Below are 22,921 nucleotides of genomic sequence, written 5' to 3'. Positions count from 1 at the left end.
ATGTGGCCATGGCAAGACTGGAATCTATAAACAATACGCAAAAAATTAATATTTTCATTGCAATCTGATTCGTTAGCCACTTAGATTTTAATGTATTATAAAATGAGATATGTTGTAGACAGGGCAGGCAAAAAAAAATGGTTGACAGTAGTGAACCATTTTTTGTGCATAAAAGCCGCCGGTAATTCGATTACACTGAGCAACAAAAAAAATTACCAGAGTAGAGACCAGCCAATCTTTACTAAGTTTGACCCACTGAATTCGAATATGATATTGATTTTTGTTGGTGGGTGATCGTTTACGAGATATGAGCGTTTAAAAAAATCCGCTGTACAGACGCCAGGGGTCCTCAACTCGAGAAACACCTGCCGTCGGTTGTCGGTTTCCTCACGGTGCCTTCCTTCGTCGTCGGTGGTCTGGTCTCTGCTGATGATGGCTGCTCTGCTCTGTCCCTTTCTCTTTCGTAGTGTGCGTGGGATGCGTGATGTGGAAAAAGGCGGGAAATTGTAAACCAATGAAAACAGGGCGTAAATCTGTTTATGTATTGCGACTGTATTTTAAATATATAAATTATACAGAGATCAAGCAGGGGGCAAAGGGGGGGGGGAGTAAACAAAGAAACCACGCGTGATTTTTGAGGTTAGCCACGCGTAGCTCAGTTGTCTGCCTTCTGGACGAAGACAAACCAGGCTTCCTCTGGTGCACACCGGACGGATACTGCAGCTGGTCTCCAAGTATAGTCACAACCCATCACCAGTGGCCGAGCTGGTGATTTCGGTGGGGAGGAGCTAACTGCGTGTTTATGCCGAAGCCGTGGGCGCGCAACTGTCAGTGGCCGTTGTTTTTCAGGGTGGCCAGCACAAAAATATTTCGGCCAACTCGTGGGTCGTAAGGCCACGAAAGCCGATCATCAGACATAGTCTGAACATACTCCCTCCGTTGGAATCCAGAGGATCGGATTCCAAAACAAATGAATCAATAGTGCACAAGAGACTAATGAAACATGACAAATGAGATAACAAAAGAACACAACAACAAAGACATAAACAATACACAAACAAACAAAAAAAACCAACACCAGTGCTAGGTAACAATATTGTTCAACCGTTACATGTCCCATATGCATTGATAGCTTTGTGGCGGCTCGCTTATACGACATGGTCGAGTTTGGTTGCCTTCCTGCGAGTGGGGACCAACCCGGCTGGGTTCGGAGAGCTACTACTCACTCTGTCTTCAGCTGTCATATAATAAACACGTGCATTAACATGCCAGTCGTCTCATTCGTTCATCCTCCATACTGGTGACCCCGACGTGATCCAGTATGGAGGATGAACGAATGAGACGACTGGCATGTTAATGCACGTGTTTATTATATGACAGCTGAAGACAGAGTGAGTAGCAGCTCTCCGAACCCAGCCGGGTTGGTCCCCACTCGCAGGAAGGCAACCAAACTCGACCATGTCGTATAAGCGAGCCGCCACATCACTCCCCCGCCCCCGCCGCCGCCCAGTATGGAGGATGAACGAATGAGACGACTGGCATGTTAATGCACGTGTTTATTATATGACAGCTGAAGACAGAGTGAGTAGCAGCTCTCCGAACCCAGCCGGGTTGGTCCCCACTCGCAGGAAGGCAACCAAACTCGACCATGTCGTATAAGCGAGCCGCCACAGCTTCATTACCAGCACCAATCAACAAACAAGACACAAAAACTAAATGGAAACACATTGAACTAAAGCCACAACACAAATGAAAGAAGCCAACTTTAATGTGGGACGTTTTGAACGTTCGCCACTCCGTTGCACAAATTCACTGAGTGCTGCTCGACTGGCAGTCGAGCTACTCGCCGGACTGCTCGCTTGGTGTTGCTGATGGAGGAGTAGTATGACCTACTCCTGTGACCCTCTCTGACAGGGGCCGCTGCTGCATGTGCTGGTGTGGTAACACCCTCACTCCGGGCTGATCGACCAGATTCTCCTGCTGTTGCGCAACTAGTGGTGCGCCAACTAGGAACTGGCCAGGAGTTATTGGAGCTGGGTTGGGAAGGTCGAAAGACGTGAGGGTTAGAGGTCGCGGGTACATTGCGCTTCGGCAAGCGGAATCTTCGTTCCGCGGAAATACGCGATTCGTCCAGGGGACGCGTAAGTGCACGGCCCGAGTGAAAAAGCGTGCAGCGGAGCGTTTAGCGTTGCGTGCAAGCGGCGAAAGAGCGTTCGCGCAGTGTCCTCAGTGCAACGCTGAACGCTCCACGCTTTTTCACAGCGTTCGTATGAGCTGGTCACTGTTTTCGTAAATCACAAACCAGTTTGAAGTTGCACGCGACGCCCCGCTACACGCCCCGTTCATCGCAAACACGCACGCTGTTGCCGCCGCGCCGCTGGCCTGCCACTCAGGACGCTCGCATCTCTTTATATGTGTTTGACATGAACGCTGCACGCTCCGTCCCGCCCGACGCTCAAGTCGAGCGTGCACTCAGGCCGTGCACTAACTGTCTTGACTGGACGTCTCGCGCCAAAACAAGATAACGGATCACGACCCGTTGGGTGATGGCAATTCCGAGAATCGCTTGAAACTGTGGGCGCTTCTAGAGAGCCGCCCAATATCCAGCCCAAAGCTGTATCCATCATTGCGATGCGTCCTCCTCTGTCACCGCGTGACTTGGTGCACGGCCTGAGTGAAAAAGCGTGCAGCGGAGCGATTAGCGTTGCGTGCAAGCGGCGAAAGAGCGTTCGCGCAGTGTCCTCAGTGCAACGCTGAACGCTCCACGCTCACAGCGCTCGTGTGAGCTGGTCACTTTTTTCCTCATGGCGTCGGGGTCGTACGATATTATTGTACTTAGAAGAAAACGTGTGGTTAAAATATTTTAATAACTACAGACAAGGTCCAAGTGAGATAATTAAACAAAGAAGGCTGTGTGGGGAGTTTTCTACGTTGTATGAAACTTCGCGATTAAATGAAGATAAATTTTACGAGTACACTAGGATGACGGTGACAACTTTTGACTATATATTAAAAAAAATTGAATCACGATTAAAACTGACGAGAACAAATTTTCATCCATCGGATTCTATAACCCCTGCAGAAAAGTTGATAGTGACTATAAGGTAAGTTATAAATAAAACTCATATTTATTTCGATATAACAGATGTATTTATTAATTAATATGCGAGTACATATAGAATTTACTAGTGTTCTAATTAATTATTAATTGCTATTATTAAAAGATGAATCTTCTGGATGATTATGGAAGGGAATACAATTAGTTTTGATACAGAGCGCGTTCGTTTTCAACGCATGCTTCTATTAGCCACTCATTAATTTTAACGCGAAAACGTAATTTTTGAAGCTCATTTAATTTCTTCGTTGTCGGTAATACACTTCTAAAAAATAGAAAATCTTCGTCATTTTTTAAATCTTCATCTTGGCTGTCTTTCAGACGTTTTTCCATTAACATCAATTTTTTTTTTCTATCTCCAAAATGTCATCTTTGATAGAACGTTTTCTGATTGTTGATGATGGTTGAGAACTAGAAGAGCCAGCAGGTGACTGTTCATGATACAATCTCGGGGATGACACAGAATCAAATATATCTGTATCAGTTTGGGTATTTTCTGTGTTATGACTACTCTCATCTACGGTTAAGTTGCCTGTAGATGAAGCAGGGGTAACTTCTGTTTTCATAAATGACATTATATTCAAATATTGCCAAGTTGACTCCCATGTTTCCGTTTCTGCTCCTGATATGAGAACTGGTTGCTTTTTTAACTCCTTTCTATATTGGTCTTTCAGATGTTTCCATCGTTTTTTCAATGCATCTTCTGTAAAAAATATAATAATAATAATTACTTACATGTATTTCATTTGATTACAGGTACCTCGCTACAGGAAACTCTTTTCGATCACTGGCGTTTAGTTTTCGAATGGGTAAAACAACAATAGCAAACATTGTATATTTAACTTGTTCAGCTATATGGATGGAACTGGTTGATGTACATATGCCTCACCCAACCCATAACGACTTAAAGAAGATAGCAAGTGATTATTACAGACTCTGGCAGTTCCCAATGTGCATTGGTTCTATTGACGGCAAGCACTGCAGGGTGAAATGTCCAGATAAGTCTGGTTCTTCATATTTTAACTATAAAAATTATTTTTCGATAATATTGCAAGGAGTTGCAGATGCAAATAAAAAATTTATAGCCATAGAAGTGGGAGGAAAAGGTAAACAAAGCGATGGAGGCACCTTTCACTATTCAACTTTAAATATGTTAATGGAGAATGGTCAACTAGATGTTCCTCCACCCGATGTGATACCAGGGACTGCTATACGTGTGCCATGTGTTCAGACTATGTCTGATGATCGGCTTTCGTGGCTTTACGACCCACGATTTGGCCGATATATTTTTGTGCTGGCCACCCTGAAACAGCGGTTGGCACACAAACTGACAGTTGTCAATAGCGGTTTGGCGCGTTAACACCCCGGTGTTTACGGGGCCCACCTCGCCACCGAAATCACCAGCTAGAGGCTGGTGAGGGTTGTGACGATACTTGGAGACCAGCTCCAGTATCCGTCCGGTGTGCACCAGAGGAAGCCTGGTCTTTCTTCGTCGAAGTCAGATCACGTAGTCACGTGAGGAGTGAGGTTATCATAACCTCTCGAACACGTGCGCGCTAATTTCACGACGGACTCCCCCCCCCCCCTGCTTATTCTCTGTATTTATATATATATAAAATACAGTCACCATACAAACAGAATTACAACCTGTTTTCATTATTATACAATTTCCCGCCTTTGTCCTGTATCACACTCACTTACGCACACTGTACGAATAGAAAGGGACATAGCAGAGCAGCCGACATCAGCAGAGACCAGACCACCGACGACGAAGGAAGGCACCGTGAGGAAACCAGTCCCGCCCAAGCTTACCACTAGCTATCTCACAAAACCGACTTCGGGGGTGCTCTCGAGTTGAACATCCCTGGAGTCTGTACACCATGTTTAATTGCTGATGAAGCGTATCCTTTAAAAGAACACATAATGCGACCATTTCCTTCCAGAAATTTGGATATAAAAAGTGAATATTATAAACAAACATACAAATAAATTTGGATATAAATAGTGAATATTATATACAAACGCCTGTCACGTGCACGGAAGTCTATTGAATGTACTTTTGGCATTTTAAATGCGAAGTGGCGTATTTTAAGTAAAGCGATTGAAACTAACACAGAAAATGCTTGCCTCATCATAAAAACTACGTGTTTATTGCATAATATCATACGTGACCTTGAAGGATCTATTGCTGATGTCAATAATCTTGCAAACTTTCAGATCGAAATAGCGTCTAATAACTCCTCAAGTAGGAGAAACAACAGTTCATCACTGATTGCGAGAAACATACGCCAACAATTTTGTGATTATTTTTGGGATAATAGAATTTAAAGTATTATAAGTAACGTACAATCAATAAATAAGTTAATAAAATAATTATTTACCTTCAATTCGTAGTTTTAATGATAATTCCTTCAACACTTTCTGTTTAATTATCCTATTTTTATATAGGGCATGAGTTGTTGACCATAATTCTGGTTTAAGTTCGATTTCTAGAATAATATCTTGGAAAGACATTGCGCGCACGCTCCCGTCCCGCTGCAAATCACAAACTGGTTTGAAGTTGCACGCGACGCGCCGCTACACGCACCGATCATTGCAAACACGCATACTGTTGCCGCCGCGAGCGTTCGTGTGAGCTGGTCACTGTTTTCGTAAATCACAAACCGGTTTGAAGCTGCAGCGACGCCCCGCTACACGCCCCGCCCCGTTCATCTCAAACAAGCATGCTGTTGCCGCCGCGCCGCTGGCCTGCCACTGCCACTGCCACTGCCACTGCACGCTCGCATCTCTTTATGTGTTTGACATGAACGCTGCACGCTCTACCCCGCCCGACGCTCAAGTCTAGAGCTAGAACTAGAATGATACGTTTGCCATTGCGGAACATCGCATGATAGGCGTCGCTGCCTATCACCATATCAACTGTACCGGGATTATCGAATGACGGATCGGCAACAGGGAGATGAAGCGGCAAATGGCTCCGAATCTCGGACACGTTGCGCGATGGAAGTTGATTCGCGATCTCGGGCATGATTGCGCAATCGAGATCAACACTGGAGCCCTGATTGGGGATGGGCGCTAGAATTCGAATTACCGCGCCACTAGTAATGGACGTCCTATTTGAACCTATTCCTACCAGGTTGACGTCCATCCTTTTCGACTTTAAGGCGAGTCGCCTTCTCAAGTCTTCAGAGATGAGGTTGAGTTCGGAGCCGTTATCTAACAATGCTCGAACCTTGTGCAATCGCCCATCTCCGCCGCGAACTTGTACTTCCACGGTGGATAACAGGACAGTTCGGGCGTGAGAAGGCGATGCGCGTCTCACCGAATGTAAAACCAACGATGATTTTACGGGTTTGGCGTTCTCTGATTTCTTGGGGCTCCGATAATGTTTGGCCTTATTTGAAGGCGAAGTTTGGTATAGAGTTGCGTCATGCAACATGGTGTGATGAGCATGACCGCATTCGAAGCATCTCTGCTTTGTTTGGCACACGTGAACTATGTGCCCTGGTCTCAAGCAGTTGAGACATAGTCGAAGTTTTATGGCGTTCGACCTACGCTCATCACCGCTCATTTGGCGGAATGATGGACAGGCTAGCAGAGAATGACTTCCGCTGCAACTGATGCAGGAGGGGCGTTCCCCTCTCACATGCAGAACTGCTGCCTTCGGATTCGTAATGGTTCTTGGTCGAGGATTCGACTCGCCTTTTAAGACGAAGTCAGCATTTGCCATCGATTGGCACTGAAGCGTCAGAAATTCGATGAGTTTGTGAAATGTACACTCCTCATGTTTTGGCGCTTGAAGCTCCCATTGTCGAACCGTGTATCGATCGAGCTTCCTAGTGATGCACATGACCAAAATGTCGTCCCAAGTGTCGACCGGAACGCCTAAGTTGGCCAGTGCACGGACGTGCATATTAAAGTCGTCTATGCAACGATGCAAACTTGCGTAACTATTGGACGCAATTTGTTCCGCGTCCAATATTGCGCGAATGTGGGACTGAACAACATTTTTTTTATTGTTGTAGCGCTGCTTCAGAATGGACCAAGCGCGCGAGAAGGAATCATCAGCTAACTCTAAGCTACCAACTACGCGCTTGGGCTCTCCTTTTAGGACTGCTAACAAGCATTGGAAACGGGCGAGTTGAGAAGTTTCGCCGGCCATCGCGACCAAGAAGCGTTGTGAAAAAAGGGGCCAATTTTGGACGTTGCCTTCGAAGGTGGGCAACTCCAAACGGGGCAATTTTATTTGCCGAATTTGAATGCGATACAGCGGACATCGTGACGGCAGCGCCCCCTACTGGCGAAGCGCTCAGTTGCGGCTCCCGCAATCTGAGCATTTCCATACATCGTTCGAGGGCGATTAAGTATTCCGTCTCGAACTCGTCAATGACGGATTCGGAGGCCCGAGCCTCCGCTTCGTCCAGCTCGTCAATCTGAGTCCGACCGGTGTACTCTGTGAGGTGGATTACATGCCATCTCTCTTACACCCAAATATTACGCTCTACAACCATATACACAACGAAAGCATTTAAATTGGAATTACCGCTTGAGTTAGTACGTTTAGATAAAAAAAATATTGAGATAGAAAACCAATTCTTATAAACGTGGTGAAATAAAAAAATTTCCAAATAAATGAAAAATAGCACGGAAAAAAAATCCGTAAAAAAAATATATTTTTGACTTTTAAAATTCGCTCGACAATTAATTAGAAGTATTTTAAAGCAATGAAATATAACAATTAATAGGAAAAATATCTGACTATTGATTCCAATACTCACTTTGAGCGTGACAATCCTAAATTTTGAGTTAAAGACCGCAAAAGCCAAAAAACTGTAAAAATCGCGGATTTTTTTAAACGCACATATCTCGTAAACGATCACCCACCAACAAAAATCAATATCATATTCCAATTCAACGGGTCAAACTTAGTAAAGATTGGCTGGTCTCCACTCTGGTATTTTTTTTTGTTGCTCAGTGTAATCGAATTACCGGCGGCTTTTATGCACAAAAAATGGTTCACTACTGTCAACCATTTTTTTTTGCCTGCCCTGTCTACAACATATCTCATTTTATAATACATTAAAATCTAAGTGGCTAACGAATCAGATTGCAATGAAAATATTAATTTTTTGCGTATTGTTTATAGATTCCAGTCTTGCAATGGCCACATTCGATAGTATTATGACGTGCAGCTATACACGATGGATCCCAAACTTGTCAAAGAATTAGATGATAATTGCTCAGTAATAATTACTCTATTGAAATTGTCGGCCATATCTACATGATAATTTCATAAAGTGCGAATAAATTTATTTGATACTCTTTGTGACTTTATGATTTTCTCACTGGGGTCTTAACTTAGGCCGCAAAAATTTATTCTTAAGCAGGGTTTCTAAACCGGGCAGCAATTTTTTTTTTCTTCAAATAGTTTTTACATTTTAGCCTTTTATCTATCCAAAATCTTATGTATGCAGGGTTTCTAAACTAAGGTTCACGAATTGTTATTATGGTCTTTGATTTTGATAAAAAAAAAATGGGAGAATCTTTGGTTTTCGATATTTTCCCCTAAAATTATGTTTTCAAATCCTACGTATTCAGGGTTTCTCAACTGAGTTCCGTAAAATAATATTTCTTAAGAAGACTTACGTATGAACAGTTTCTAGACCAAGGTTCGCAAACGCGCCTTCATGGGTTCTGCTATTCATATCAAACATGTATGTATACTATACATTGTATAGGCAGTGGCGGACTGGGACCGAAATCAGTGCTTGCCAGGAATCAGTTCGGTGATTACTAGTCAAATGTGAAATGGTCACAGGACAACCGGTCGCTCTAGATCGGTCACACGTGATCACCCGTCACACTAAAACTGGTCACACCCAAAAATTAAAAATTGGTCGAATTTTTGGGTGTGACCAGTTTTTTCGTGACTAATTTTCGGGTGTGACCAGTTTTAGTGTGACGAGTGATCACGTGTGACCAATCTAGAACGACCGGTTGTCCTGTGACTGGTTCACATATGACTAGTAGTCCGTTTACCCAGGAATCAAAGGGGGTTCACCCAGGGTTAAAAAAAATTGTCCCCCCCCCATATAACAAAATTGTATTCTTTCCATCACGCTAAAAATCAAGGGTAAAAAATAAATAAAATTTTCAAAAATGGGAATAAACAAATTTAGGTACAAGAAAAATGGTAAAAGCAAAATAGATCCATAAATTACATTGTATATTTCGTTTTATCCCTTGTCCTAGGTAAATAGAATGCATCATAAAATAATGCGGCATAAAAGCGGCTTTTACTTTCGATAGAAAACAATCAGGGACGTCATTTCAGCTTTTTCTTGGGAGGGGGGGGGGGCAGGCAAAGATTGGTCAAATTGAAATTTTTTAAAAAATCTTTTTTAAATCGCAATAAAAATGGAAAATATTCATTGCATACACCCCATTGAGTTATAAAATATGAAAAAATAAGCTTATTATTGACATTTCATATCTAGAATTATAAATCCAATTCCAAGTTATATATAAAATTTCGTGAGCACCAGTTAAGAGGGCTGTAAACCCGAATCCTTAATTTTGTTGCCGTTCCTTTCTTCGATATATATATTGAGTGAATGCGACAATTCGATATATATATATATTGATTGAATGCGAAAGTTGCTCTTCGACCAGATAAAAAGTATTTTAAATCGATAAAATCGAGGTTTCGTATTCTCTTATTTTCTCCTCCGAAACTGGACCAATTTTTAAAAAATTTCATCCTCGGTATGAGAAAGATATTTTTTGTGCAACTATGCGCGTATTTTTTTTAAATCGACCGTTAAATAAGCACGCTGGACTCTTTTCGTGGGTGTAAAAAAGAGGCGATTTATAGATGTTTGGCGGCTCCTAGCTCCTATAAAAAATAACTACTCAAAAAAATAGTTATTTTTTTAGATGCATCCCAATGGTGGATATCCATAGCATATTAAAAAATAATTTCTCTATTTCCATAATTGAGGAAGGGAGAAGTCTAATACGTTTGTATGGACAAGGCGCTGGTGTCCAGCCCTCTTAACCGAAAGTGACAGTTTACTCCTGTTGGCAGTTTACCTGATTTTTCTTCTTCTATTTTAATCGACCCTTTAAATATGTGTGCTCCTCACGATTTCATGTATCAATTACCTTGTATCCATATGATGAAAATATAATTAAAAAAATCATTAAATTTTAATTAACGTGGGATTTTTTCTCTAAAAAAAGTCAAAAATGTTTTTTACCACACCCCTGAACGTATCAAGCTGAAACAAACAAACATTAATAAAGATGATCAATAAACGACAAAAAAATAAAAAGCACGAAATTTTAATTCTGTTTTAAGTGCACTGATTCCTTTTATAAAATGGAATTTATTGCGAAATTGTCAATTGTCAGTGGGATATTTATAATATAAAAAATAATCGTGTATCTACATGTAATCGACGTGATCCTGTTCTTCTATAAAATATTCCACCTGTTTGCAGACCGATGGATGACAGTAATTTACTGTATGTTGAAAGGAACGGTGCCACGCTTCCAACCATTTGTGTATTTCTTCTGGGAAGATTCAAAATATTTGACCATTGATTTAAATTATCGAGCATTTCAATGAGTGACTCCTTATTACTTGAATTGAATTCACACAACCAATTGAAAAAAAAATGCATTTGCTGTATTATTCTAGTCATTTTGACTTTGAGATCCGGTATACAATCCAGTTGATTGTTCGTCACATCCATATGACGGCAGAACAATTTTCGAAGTTAGTTTTTATACCTACTACTGAAACCATATTTCCTAAATTTCAATCATTAAAAGCGTGGGAAAGATTTACTTATAAGAAAGTTTTTATTGTACCTATTCTTCTTTACTTTTGCCAACTCGCAACTCGGCATTTTAATGCAGTTTATGTTAATAATTAACAATTCGAAAAAGAAATTGGGTTTAAAATTAAAAAAAAAGTTTCTCACCACGATCACTCTCGTCAATCTGACCGAAAGTAAACAAAGTCGTCCAAATTCATTGAAAATAACAATGAAAATGTATAACGTTTTACATTCGGGTACGAGAAGTGTTTTAATTTGTTTTAATAAGGAAGCGAATCGTTTTCTCTCGATAACCAACGTACCTTGTTATGCAACCGGAGATCTGCGTATTCACGTTCTATTTCAACTAAATTTTTTTTAAATTGGCGATGATTAAGACCATTAGCTATACTGGAGCTACTTTGCAAATTTTTTCTGAAAATGTGTGCACACAAAGCGCTTCTTGATGAATGATGCAATGGTAAGCAAGTACCTAGTGATTAATTTTTACTTTCAGAATAGCAACAAACCCTTTTCTAACGTCGGTCATACTTTTCGCGCCGTATGTTGAAATTGACACAATTTTAGGGTACTTTGGAAAAAGAGCCACGGTTTGCCGACCCTAGGCTTAGGATGATGAAGTATGTATGTTAACTAAAATTATCTCAATTTCATCCAATAAATAAAAATTATTATGTGGCGGCTCGCTTATACGACATGGTCGAGTTTGGTTGCCTTCCTGGGGGCAACTCGGCTGGGTTCGGAGAACCGCTACTCACTCTGCCTTCAGCTGTCATATAATAAACACGTGCATTCAACATGCCAGTCGTCTCATTCGTTCATCCCCCATAATTACATTTAAAATAAATAAAACAAGTAAGCCAAATAATAGATCTGTGTATTTAATTTTAAATTATTATTTCTCTTAAAATGATTTAAATACACTGCAATGAGGAGAAATGTCATGTGAGGGGGGGCGCCAGAAACACCATGGCTAGGGTTGCCAACCGTCCCGGAATTGGAATCACTGTCCCGTATCCCGGATGAATGCTAAATTATCCCGGAAATTTTGAGGAAACTATTACATTTATTTTTATTGTAATTGACATTGAGTACATAAATCCGTTGAACGTCCTTCCAATGTACACATAGTCCCAGGACAGAATATTATGCCACCCCATTGAACCGCGTTCGCGCCCATTTGGTTATAAATAATTCACACAGTTATAAATAATTCACAATAAGATCTTTTGGGCTAGTTTTTTTTTGTAAGCTCATCCTTATTTACTACTTTATTCACCAACAAAAAGAGTTTGATAAATGAGTTTGCTCCTGAATTACGTAAAGCATATACGAGCGTTTCTGCGAAGATTTTTTTATTATGTCGTTAACAACACCGTGATTTTTTCTTTTGCTGCAGCTTTACTATATTTAATTTGTGAAAAAAATACTTTCATTTATGTTTTAAATTGCTTGTGAGTCTTAAATAGATTTTTTTTAAGCAAAAGCAATTCTTTTTAAAGAGAGAAATGCAAGTATTATAGCATTAATAAAAACTAGCATGTTTTATAAAAATAAAATCGCGACAATAGAGGGTATTTCAAAGAGCAAGAAAAATCGGTTGAGCTGATGAAAATTGTGTCTTTCATTATGTTCGTCCCTGCAGTAATGCTTACCCAGAAAGAGTATTTAGTCACATGAAGTGTGTGCAAATAAGACCTCTTTTACTCTTATGTATTCGAATAAAGGAACCAAAGTAATATTTTTCGCATGTAAAAACTATAAAATATGTTCCGAACGAATAAAAAAAAAATATAAAAATCGAGTTTTGAGCTATTTGTCCCGGAATTGTCTCAGAAAAAGTTGGCAACCCTAACAATGGCACGGATGCCGCCAAAATGTAAGAATATTAACAGTATATATATAATAACAATAGATTTTCGAGTAATGATTTTAAACAAATTTCACATTTGTGTGGTTTTATCCAGCATGCAATTTTTTTATGTTTATTGAGGTTAGATTTGTGATTAAATGATTTTAGACAAATTACACACTTGTAAGGCTTTCCCCCGTGTGAGATCTCAAATGTGAACCAAGTTTACTTTTAGAAATAATTGATTTTAAAAAAATGTTTAAAAAGGTTTTATCCCAGGATGCACATTTTTATGTTTCTCGAGACTAGATTTTTCAGTAAATGATTTCAGACAAATTTCACAATTTAATGGCTTTTCCCCTGTGTGAGATCTCAAATGTATCACAAGTTCACCTTTATGAATAAATGATTTTAAACAAATGTCACATTTATGTGGTTTTATCCCAGTATGCAATTTTTCATGTGACACAAGGATATATTTTTGAGAAAACGATTTTAGACAAATTTAAAATTTATGTGGTTTTATCCCAGCATGCAATTCTTTATGTTTCTGGAGAGTATATATTTTAGTAAATGATTTTAAACAAATGTTACATCTGTTTGGTTTTATCTCGGCATGCAATTTTTTATGTTTCACAAGGCTAGATTTTTGAGTAAACGATTTTAGACAAATTTCACATTTATGTGGTTTTATCCCAGTATGCAATTTTTCATGTGACACAAGGCTAGATTTATGAGTAAACGATTTGAGACAAATTTCACATTTATGTGGTTTTATCCCAGTATGCAATTTTTCATGTGACACAAGGCTAGATTTATGAGTAAACGATTTTAGACAAATTTCACATTTATGTGGTTTTATCCCAGTATGCAATTTTTCATGTGATACAAGGCTAGATTTTTGAGAAAACGATTTTAGACAAATTTCACATTTATGTGGTTTTATCCCAGTATGCAATTTTTCATGTGTCACAAGGCTAGATTTTTGAGTAAACGATTTTAGACAAATTTCACATTTATGTGGTTTTATCCCAGTATGCAATTTTTTATGTTTCTGGAGAGTATATATTTTAGTAAATGGTTTTAAACAAATGTTACATCTGTTCGGTTTTATCTTGGCATGCAATTTTTTATGTGTCACGAGATACCATTTTTGAGTAAATGATTTTAAACAAATGTTACATTTGTGTGGTTTTATCTCGCCATGCAATTTTTTATGTTTCTCGAAATGACATTTTTGAGTAAATGATTTTAAACAAATGTTACATTTGTGTGGTTTTATCCCAGTATGCAATTTTTCATGTGACAAAAGGCTAGATTTTTTAGTAAATGTTTTTAGACAAATTTCACATTTATGTGGTTTTATCCCAGTATGCAATTTTTCATGTGACACAAGGCTAGATTTATAAGCAAACGATTTTAGACAAATTTCGCATTTATGTGGTTTTATCCCAGTATGCAATTTTTCATGTGACACAAGGCTAGATTTTTGAGTAAACGATTTTAGACAAATTTCACATTTATGTGGTTTTATCCCAGTATGCAATTTTTCATGTGACACAAGGCTAGATTTATGAGCAAACGATTTTAGACAAATTTCACATTTATGTGGTTTTATCCCAGTATGCAATTTTTCATGTGACACAAGGCTAGATTTTTGAGTAAACGATTTTAGACAAATTTCACATTTATGTGGTTTTATCCCAGTATGCGATTTTTCATGTATTTGGAGACAAAATTTTTTAGTAAATGATTTTAAACAAATGTTACATTTGTGTGGTTTTATCCCAGTATGAAAGTTTTCATGTGACATAAGGCTAGATTTTTGAGTAAACGATTTTAGACAAATTTCACATTTATGTGGTTTTATTCCAGTATGCAATTTTTTATGTTTCCGCAGAGTAGATTTTTCAGTAAATGATTTTAAACAAATGTTACATTTGTGTGGTTTTATCCCAGTATGCGTATTTTTATGATTCTCGAGACTAAATTTTGCAGCAAATGATTTCAGACAAATTTCACATTTGAATGGCTTTACCCCAATGTGAGATCTCAAATGTTTGACAAGGGTATCTTTTCGAGAAAGTGATTTTAAACAAATATCACATTTGAACAGCTTTTCTCCAGGATGTGATCTTTTGTATAAAATATGTTCAGATTCACTGGGAAATGGCTTTACGCACATTTCACTATTCTTTCGGTGAATTGTCGATTGTGAAGACTCGTCGTCCCATATTGAATCTTCCAATAAAACTTCGTTAGTCTTGATCTTCAAGCAATCGTCTACCCTCAGTCGAGACGATTCCTGAGTGGTCTTACACGAAAGACACACCCTGTCTGGCAACCCATCGCCTCTTTTAACCTGCAGATGGAAAAAAAGTAGGATCAAGCGGTGAGAAGAGTCAACCACAATAATTGTGACCTATAACCAGCACCGACCTGAATTTGACAGCAAGTCCGAATGCGTTGCTCCAGACGCTCTGGATGAGGATCGCCGAAGATGGAGACGGAAGATTCGGCCGGAGCTGGTCCGAGACAAAGCCTGCACTCCATCGTCCCTGTGTTGAACTCTGACAGCAACCACTTCTCTCGACTTGCCCTCGCCTTGCTATTTTTTTCAGTGACAAATTTGGTCTAAATGTGGTATTATGTAGTTATGGTAAACGGATTACTAGTCATATGTGAACTAGTCACAGGACAACCGGTCGCTCTAGATTGGTGACACATGATCACCCGTCACACTAAAACTGGTCACGAGAAAACTGATCACAAGAAAACTGGTCACACCCTAAAAACGGTCAAGAGAAAACTGTTAGACCGATTTTAGGGTGTGACCAGTTTTCTCGTAACCAGTTTTAGTATGACGGGTGATCACATGTGACCGATCTAGAGCGACCGGTTCACATTTGACTTGTAATCACTGAACTGTTGTTATACCAGAGAAATGTTAGGCCACAAATTATTTGTCCCCACACAGTCCCAGGACAGAATATTACGCCACCCCATTGAACCGCGTTCGCGCCCATTCGTAACGGTTATAAATAATTCACAATAAGATCTTTTGGGCTAGTTTTTTTTTGTAAGCTCATCCTTATTTACTACTTTATTCACCAACAAAAAGAGTTTGATAAATGAGTTTGCTCCTGAATTACGTAAAGCTATGGGGGATGAACGAATGAGACGACTGGCATGTTAATGCACGTGTTTTATTTATGACAGCTGAAGGCAGAGTGAGTAGCGGCTCTCCGAACCCAGCCGAGTTGGTCCCCACTCGCATGAAGGCAACCAAACTCTACCATGTCGTATAAACGAGCCGCCACAAAGCATATACGAGCGTTTCTGCGAAGATTTTATTATTTCGTTAACAACACCGTGATTTTTTCTTTTGCTGCAGCTTTACTATATTTAATTTGTGAAAAAAATACTTTCATTTATGTTTTAAATTGCTTGTGAGTCTTAAATAGATCTTTTTGTAAGCAAAAGCAATTCTTTTTAAAGAGAGAAATGCAAGTATTATAGCATTAATAAAAACTAGCATCTTTTATAAACATAAAATCGCGACAATAGAGGGTATTTCAAAGAACAAGAAAAATCGGTTGAGCTGATGAAAATTGTGTCTTTCATTATGTTCATCCCTGCAGTAATGCTTACCCAGAAAGAGTATTTAGTCACATGAAGTGTGTGGACGAAGGCCAGGAATAACATGAATATCACCTTAGAAAAGGCGAAATTGCAAATAAGACCTCTTTTACTCATGTATATAGGATCCGGATGTGAAGGATTCCAAAGGAAACGCGCAGATTCAGTCAAAACTATTTATTATAACATATCGTCCGGCCTGTTCTCCAACAAGTGACCATAACAACACGCATCCGGACTCTCCCATGCATACCACACACATACTTTATCCCTATCAGTTTGACCAACCACACATACGGCTCGGCTCGTTTAAAAATCATTCCTACATTCGGTCATTCCTGACTGTCATTCGCCCTCGGATGACATTCTTCGTCTTTTATATTTTTACAGCATTTCATCTCATATTCTTTTACATTTCATCTTCCACTCTATACAATGTATCATCTTACATTCTTTTAAAACATTTCCTCTATCATCCTCAACAATGTTTAATCTTCCATTCCATAAAATCATCTTATATTCTTCTAAACATGCTTTCAATTGTCACAATTACAATTTACATCACAATTACAATCATCATCACAATTACAATCATCATCACAACTACATATCAATACACTTATACATCAATAATTTTACAATTTACATAACAATTACAATTATAACAAATTAATCGTTACACATTTCACTACAAATTAATTTTTACATTTCAACACAATTCAATCTTCAATAAAGTTACACATAAATCATCACAATTACAATTTAAAATTATTTCAAGCAATACAAAACAGAAAGGTATCACAATTACAATTTAAAATTATTACAAGCAATACAAAACATTAGAATCAATACCTTTACAATGACAAGTTAAATCTTTACATCGGAAACAATCACATTTTAAAACATTACTAGAATTAGCAATAAAACATTACACCTTTCAATCATCAAATTACAAGTAAGGCTTAACTAAAACCCCTCCAGGTATTTCACTTATTCTCTAATTCACTCACACACACTTCACTTCCATCGGTACAACTTAAATACTATCCAATGCCCGCGGCGATTCTCCGTGACCGTCCGACGAACCTGCCGTCACCCCACAGATTTTCTGCTAGTAATTTACCATAAATGAAGTCAACACATATTGGTTCTGGCTCACTGATACATCCAATAAGTCTTTTCTCAATCCACGGTCCTATTTTCTTTTCCATTGAAGTAACATCAATCAGACTACGACCGAGCTTGAAAGTGAATACAGTGTCCTTTGGTGTTGAAATTTTGACTGGGTCCCTTATTCCTTCTTGTGATTTAGCCATATCCTTTTCTTTGTCTTTATGTTTCTCCTTTTCTTTATTCTCATCTTCAGAATTCTTCAAATGACTATAATTCTTAGATCCTTTTCCAAATTGATCATCGGGTGGTTCATCTGTATTTGAAGACAGTATGTCTCTGTAATCCAAAAGTCTTTTTCTGTGCAAACCATCACTGTTCACACTTACATCGGCCATGTTCGCATCGTCCTCTTCATTATTGGAAACAATGAGTCTGCTTCACGAGAGAGCAGACATCTCTCGTGAAGCCCGTTGCTGCAAAGGTCTTTTGTGACATTTAAAATGTCTTTTACATGCCTGTTGCCACACTTCCTTACAATCCCTCATCTCTTGCTCTTTTTTTCTCCTCGGCAGACTCCGTTCTAAGTTATCCTTCATCAAAACACACGGTTTATTAACAAATTTCACTTTGTTGCCGTCAATGCACATAAGAACGGATTCTGTGATGGGGCTACCCAACAGGGCGGCACCCGGGATACTGACTTCTTTTCTTATTTCTTCTTGTATTGTCAAGACAGTCTTTGTTTTGGTACTGTAACATTGAGCTGATATGTGCCCAAACTCGTTACAATTGAAACAACGAGTTCCTCTCTTCTTAAACCTGCAGACGGCTGCTAAATGACCTGGTCCACCGCAATTGTAGCATTGTGGCCTCCCTCTTTCTCAGTTTTCACGGTTTCTTACGGGCCCCGTCACCCTGGGTTCGTCGTCCTCTCTAATTTTCTCGCACTGCGTAACTCACGTCTTCAGCTCCTTAATAGCTCCAGCTCCGCTCAGCATCATTTTTTCGTACTTGTCAAAACCGAGTCCACCAATTATATATGAAATAATCGCTTCCTCCTCGATAAAGCTGCACTTGGCTGCGATCCCCTTCATTCTGTAGATGTAGCTTAAACTATCTTCCGCTCTTCCCTTTTTCTCTAACCTCAGTTCCCTGTGCACGTCCGCACTATTCAATCGATGACCGAACTCTCCGGTCAACCTTTTCTTCAGTATCGCCCACGTGGTTATGCCCGTTTCTGAGTCTAGGAAATTCTTGGCAGTCCCCTCACACAGCATCCGCCCATACACCAACTAATGTGTCTCCGTCCAGCCGAGGATTTGCGCGTGTTCTTCGAGGCGCTCAATCCACACTGCAATAGGGCTATTTCTGCCGTTACATTTCGGCAGACCGAAACAAACCTCCAGATCTCGGAAATTGAACTGTGGTATCTCCCTCGTCGTCGTTGCCACTGGCGTTGTCGTCTTTCTCGTCGTGGATATCATCATCGTAGCGTGGCGTGACGTCACCCACGTCATCTTTATGCTCGTACGCGTTATAGCAGTCATCGCGCGTCCTTAACCTCAACTGTCACAATTCCCCGTTGTCGTCTGACCGCTCCTGGCTGTCACTGGAATGTCTTCGGGCATCTCGAAAGAGCACCCAAATATAGGATCCGGATGTGAATGATTCCAAGCGAAACGCGCAGATTCAGTCAAAACTATTTATTATATCATATCGTCCGGCCTGATCTCCAACAAGTGACCATAACAACACGCATCCGGACTCTCCCATGCATACCACACACATACTTTATCCCTAGCAGTTTGACCAACCACACATACGGCTCGGCTCGTTTAAAAATCATTCCTACATGTATATATTTTTTTGTATTCGAATAAAGGAACCAAAGTAATATTTTTCGCATGTAAAAACAATAAAATATGTTCCGAACGAATAAAAAAAAATATAAAAATCGAGTTTTGAGCTATTTGTCCCGGAATTGTCTCAGAAAAAGTTGGCAACCTTAACAATGGCACGGATGCCGCCAAAATGTAAGAATATTAACAGTATATATAATAACAATAGATTTTCGAGTAATGATTTTAAACAAATTTCACATCTGTGTGGTTTTATCCAGCACGAAATTTTTGTATGTTTATTGAGGTTAGATTTGTGAGTAAATGATTTGAGACAAATTACACACTTGTAAGGCTTTCCCCCGTGCGAGAACTCAAATGTAACCCAAGTTTACTTTTAGAAATAAATGATTTTTATGTTTCTCGAGACTAGATTTTTCAGTAAATGATTTCAGACAAATTTCACAATTGAATGGCTTTTCCCCTGTGTGAGATCTCAAATGTATCACAAGTACACCTTTATGAATAAATGATTTTAAACGAATGTCACATTTATGTGGTTTTATCCCAGTATGCAATTTTTCATGTGACACAAGGATATATTTTTGAGAAAACGATTTTAGACAAATTTCACATTTGTGTGGTTTTATCCCCGTATGAAATTTTTCATGAGACACAAGGCTAGATTTTTGAGAAAACGATTTTAGACAAATTTCACATTTATGTGGTTTTATCCCAGTATGCAATTTTTCATGTGACACACGGATTGATTTTTGAGAAAACGATTTTAGACAAATTTCACATTTGTGTGGTTTTATCCCAGTATGCAATTTTTTATGTTTCCGGAGAGTAGAATTTTCAGTAAATGATTTTTAACAAATGTTACATTTGTGTGGTTTTATCCCAGTATGAAATTTTTCATGTGACACACGGCTAGATATTTGAGAAAACGAATTTAGACAAATTTCACATTTCTGTGGTTTTATCCCAGTATGCAATTTTTCATGTGACACAACGCTAAATTTTTGAGAAATCGATTTTAGACAAATTTCACATTTATGTGGTTTTATCCCAGTATGCAATTTTTCATGTGACACACGGCTTGATTTTTGAGAAAACGATTTTAGACAAATTTCACATTTTTGTGGTTTTATCCCAGTATGCAATTTTTCATGTGACACACGGCTTGATTTTTGAGAAAACGATTTTAGACAAATTTCACATTTTTGTAGTTTTATCCCAGTATGCAATTTTTTATGTCTCTGGAGAGTAGAATTTTCAGTAAATGATTTTAAACAAATTTCACATTTGTGTGGTTTTATCCGAGTATGCAATTTTTTATGTTTCCGGAGAGTAGAATTTTCAGTAAATGATTTTTAACAAATGTTACATTTATGTGGTTTTATCCCAGTATGCAATTTTTATGTTTCTGGATAGTAGAATTTTCAGTAAATGATTTTAAACAAATGTTACATTTGTGTGGTTTTATCCCAGTTTGCAATTTTTCATGTGACAAAAGGTTAGATTTTTTAGTAAATGATTTTAGACAAATTTCACATTTTTGTAGTTTTATCCCAGTATGCAATTTTTTATGTCTCTGGAGAGTAGAATTTTCAGTAAATGATTTTAAACAAATTTCACATTTATGTGGTTTTATCCCAGTATGCAATTTTTTATGTTTCCGGAGAGTAGATTTTTCAGAAAATGATTTTAAACAAATTTTACATTTATGTGGTTTTATCCCAGTATGCAATTTTTTATGTTTCCAGAGAGTAGAATTTTCAGTAAATGATTTTAAAGAAATGTTACATTTATGTGATTTTATCCCAGTATGCAATTTGTATGTTTCTGGAGAGAAGAATTTTCAGTAAATGATTTTAAGCAAATGTTACATTTGTGTGGTTTTATCCCAGTTTGCAATTTTTCATGTGACAAAAGGTTAGATTTTTTAGTAAATGATTTTAGACAAATTTCACATTTCTGTAGTTTTATCCCAGTATGCAATTTTTTATGTCTCTGGAGAGTAGAATTTTCAGTAAATGATTTTAAACAAATTTTACATTTATGTGGTTTTATCCCAGTATGCAATTTTTCATGTGACACAAGGCTAGATCTTTGAGAAATCGATTTTAGACAAATTTCACATTTATGTGGTTTATCCCAGTATGCAATTTTTCATGTGACACACGGCTAGATATTTGAGAAAACGAATTTAGACAAATTTCACATTTCTGTGGTTTTATCCCAGTATGCAATTTTTCATGTGACACAAGGCTAGATTTTTGAGAAATCGATTTTAGACAAATTTCACATTTATGTGGTTTTATCCCAGTATGCAATTTTTCATGTGACACACGGCTTGATTTTTGAGAAAACGATTTTAGACAAATTTCACATTTATGTGGTTTTATCCCAGTATGCAATTTTTCATGTGACACAAGGCTAGATTTTTGAGAAATCGATTTTAGACAAATTTCACATTTATGTGGTTTTATCCCAGTATGCAATTTTTCATGTGACACACGGCTTGATTTTTGAGAAAACGATTTTAGACAAATTTCACATTTTTGTGGTTTTATCCCAGTATGCAATTTTTCATGTGACACACGGCTTGATTTTTGAGAAAACGATTTTAGACAAATTTCACATTTTTGTAGTTTTATCCCAGTATGCAATTTTTTATGTCTCTGGAGAGTAGAATTTTCAGTAAATGATTTTAAACAAATTTCACATTTGTGTGGTTTTATCCGAGTATGCAATTTTTTATGTTTCCGGAGAGTAGAATTTTCAGTAAATGATTTTAAACAAATGTTACATTTGTGTGGTTTTATCCCAGTTTGCAATTTTTCATGTGACAAAAGGTTAGATTTTTTAGTAAATGATTTTAGACAAATTTCACATTTTTGTAGTTTTATCCCAGTATGCAATTTTTTATGTCTCTGGAGAGTAGAATTTTCAGTAAATGATTTTAAACAAATTTCACATTTATGTGGTTTTATCCCAGTATGCAAATTTTCATGTGACACACGGATTGATTTTTGAGAAAACGATTTTAGACAAATTTCACATTTGTGTGGTTTTATCCCAGTATGCAATTTTTTATGTTTCCGGAGAGTAGAATTTTCAGTAAATGATTTTTAACAAATGTTACATTTGTGTGGTTTTATCCCAGTATGAAATTTTTCATGTGACACACGGCTAGATTTTTGAGAAAACGATTTTAGACAAATTTCACATTTATGTGGTTTTATCCCAGTATGCAATTTTTCATGTGACACACGGATTGATTTTTGAGAAAACGATTTTAGACAAATTTCACATTTGTGTGGTTTTATCCCAGTATGCAATTTTTTATGTTTCCGGAGAGTAGAATTTTCAGTATATGATTTTTAACAAATGTTACATTTGTGTGGTTTTATCCCAGTATGAAATTTTTCATGTGACACACGGCTAGATTTTTGAGAAATCGATTTTAGACAAATTTCACATTTATGTGGTTTTATCCCAGTATGCAATTTTT

General features: G+C 38.1%; 3 protein-coding genes and 1 long non-coding RNA gene across 5 annotated transcripts; 2 read left to right on the top strand and 2 right to left on the bottom strand.

Moving 5' to 3' along the window:
* The first annotated feature begins 2,735 nt into the window (after nt 1–2,735).
* On the top strand, nt 2,736–5,494 carry LOC143917081 (uncharacterized). Its single transcript, XM_077438476.1, has 2 exons — nt 2,736–3,104; nt 3,872–5,494. The coding sequence occupies exons 1-2, from the start codon at nt 2,983–2,985 to the stop codon at nt 4,473–4,475; spliced, it is 726 nt and encodes a 241-aa protein (XP_077294602.1). The 5' UTR covers nt 2,736–2,982; the 3' UTR covers nt 4,476–5,494.
* On the bottom strand, nt 3,135–5,889 carry LOC143917088 (uncharacterized). Its single transcript, XM_077438485.1, has 2 exons — nt 5,497–5,889; nt 3,135–3,818 (listed from the first exon to the last, which is right to left on the bottom strand). The coding sequence occupies exons 1-2, from the start codon at nt 5,627–5,629 to the stop codon at nt 3,454–3,456; spliced, it is 498 nt and encodes a 165-aa protein (XP_077294611.1). The 5' UTR covers nt 5,630–5,889; the 3' UTR covers nt 3,135–3,453.
* A 5,929-nt stretch (nt 5,890–11,818) lies between these two features.
* On the bottom strand, nt 11,819–15,523 carry LOC143917053 (uncharacterized). Of its 2 annotated transcripts, XM_077438440.1 has the most exons (3): nt 15,251–15,523; nt 13,785–15,173; nt 11,819–13,536 (listed from the first exon to the last, which is right to left on the bottom strand). In XM_077438440.1, exons 1-3 carry the CDS (start codon nt 15,362–15,364, stop codon nt 13,522–13,524), a joined length of 1,518 nt encoding a protein of 505 aa, XP_077294566.1. In that variant the 5' UTR covers nt 15,365–15,523; the 3' UTR covers nt 11,819–13,521. The 2 variants fall into 2 exon arrangements, with proteins under 2 accessions (XP_077294566.1, XP_077294565.1); XM_077438439.1 differs by having other exon boundaries at nt 11,823–15,173.
* Nucleotides 12,927–20,223, top strand: LOC143917098 (uncharacterized). The gene is made up of 3 exons (XR_013261035.1): nt 12,927–13,593; nt 13,679–14,517; nt 19,683–20,223. It is a non-coding gene; the product is annotated as an uncharacterized LOC143917098 (long non-coding RNA).
* The last annotated feature ends 2,698 nt before the right edge of the window (nt 20,224–22,921 follow it).

This window comes from Arctopsyche grandis, chromosome 9 (genome assembly GCF_051622035.1).
Source record: "Arctopsyche grandis isolate Sample6627 chromosome 9, ASM5162203v2, whole genome shotgun sequence".
NCBI lineage: Eukaryota > Metazoa > Arthropoda > Insecta > Trichoptera > Hydropsychidae > Arctopsyche > Arctopsyche grandis.
This window is presented reverse-complemented; position numbering and strand designations above follow the sequence as displayed.

What these genes read in the sequence shown, in the direction of transcription:
- LOC143917081 (XM_077438476.1), top strand. Translation starts at nt 2,983, where the DNA reads ATGACGGTGACAACTTTTGACTATATATTAAAAAAAATTGAATCACGA. An exon ending in AAGTTGATAGTGACTATAAG is followed by an intron (nt 3,105 to 3,871) that starts GTAAGTTATAAA and finishes ATTTGATTACAG; the next exon opens with GTACCTCGCTACAGGAAACT.
- LOC143917088 (XM_077438485.1), bottom strand. Translation starts at nt 5,629, where the DNA reads ATGTCTTTCCAAGATATTATTCTAGAAATCGAACTTAAACCAGAATTA. An exon ending in ATTAAAACTACGAATTGAAG is followed by an intron (nt 3,819 to 5,496) that starts GTAAATAATTAT and finishes TATTTTTTACAG; the next exon opens with AAGATGCATTGAAAAAACGA.
- LOC143917053 (XM_077438439.1), bottom strand. Translation starts at nt 15,364, where the DNA reads ATGGAGTGCAGGCTTTGTCTCGGACCAGCTCCGGCCGAATCTTCCGTC. An exon ending in GGACTTGCTGTCAAATTCAG is followed by an intron (nt 15,174 to 15,250) that starts GTCGGTGCTGGT and finishes TTCCATCTGCAG; the next exon opens with GTTAAAAGAGGCGATGGGTT.